Consider the following 895-nt stretch of genomic DNA (forward strand, 5'->3'; position numbering starts at 1 on the left):
CGGGAAGAGGCCGACGCGCTGGCCCAGCTCGGCCTGCTGCGCCATCTCGCGGTCGTACTTGACGATCTCTTGGATGATGGCGTTCTCCTGGTTGTTGAACACGCCCGAGTGGAGGTCGTGCTGCACCTTGTGCAGCAGGATCGAGTTCTTCTTGCCTGGTTTAGGGGAGGGGGCGCGTCAGAATCGCCTGCTGCCGTGCGCCGCACACACGTGTGGCGCGCCTTCTGCGTGCAGTAGGCCTGCATCCGAGTGCCTGCTCTGTACAGCCAGCACGAATGGAGCCCGTCCTGCACACAGCAAACACGCCAAGTGTCTGCTGTGTATAGGAAGCTGAACTAGTACACCTACCGTACACAGCAAGCACGAATCAGGCACCTTTGTGTGTAGCAAACAAACACGTCACGCACCTGCTTCACACACAAAGCAAGTATGAGACACCCGAATCCTGCTGGCATGCGTGGAGCACTTCCCGTATACAGCATGTATTGTGCACCTGCTGTATACACCACGCAGGTACCAGACGCTTACTGTGCCACGCAGCACACGCAGACTCCTGCCTGTACACGGGCGGCATGCTGAATGCCTGCCGTGTACGTAGCCAGCATGGGTCGAGTGCTTATTGTATATAGCAAACACGTCGAAGCAGATACCGTACAGAGCAAAATTTTAAGCGCCTCTCATAATATAAACATGTTGAGTGCTTTCTGCGTCCTGGGAAGTCTTAACAACTCTTCCCTACCGCACCCCATTTTGCTTCTCCAGCCATTCGCTGTCTTTATTCCCACACATAGCACCAAGGGCCTCTACCTCTCTGAATCCTGCTCTAGTCTTCGGCAAGTCCTTAGCCATTTCTAAGGTTCCCCCTGCCCAGCCACCTCTCCCTTTACCCAAAGCC

At 55.4% G+C, this 895-nt stretch overlaps 2 protein-coding genes across 2 annotated transcripts in view; one reads left to right on the forward strand and one right to left on the reverse strand.

Annotated features, from left to right (window-relative positions):
* The window catches only part of POLRMT (RNA polymerase mitochondrial), an 18733-nt gene that overhangs the window by 13100 nt on the left and 4738 nt on the right, over positions 1-895 (forward strand). The gene's annotated exons all lie outside the window — the stretch shown is intronic.
* HCN2 (hyperpolarization activated cyclic nucleotide gated potassium and sodium channel 2) overlaps positions 1-895 on the reverse strand; it is a 22270-nt gene that overhangs the window by 505 nt on the left and 20870 nt on the right. Inside the window, exon 10 of the mRNA XM_024740013.1 lies at positions 1-155. Within this exon, the coding sequence (XP_024595781.1) occupies positions 1-155 (155 nt within the window). The remainder of the gene's footprint in view (positions 156-895) is intronic.

Source organism: Neophocaena asiaeorientalis, unplaced genomic scaffold (assembly GCF_003031525.2).
Source record: "Neophocaena asiaeorientalis asiaeorientalis breed wild unplaced genomic scaffold, Neophocaena_asiaeorientalis_V1.1 scaffold469, whole genome shotgun sequence".
NCBI classification, from domain to species: Eukaryota; Metazoa; Chordata; class Mammalia; order Artiodactyla; family Phocoenidae; genus Neophocaena; species Neophocaena asiaeorientalis.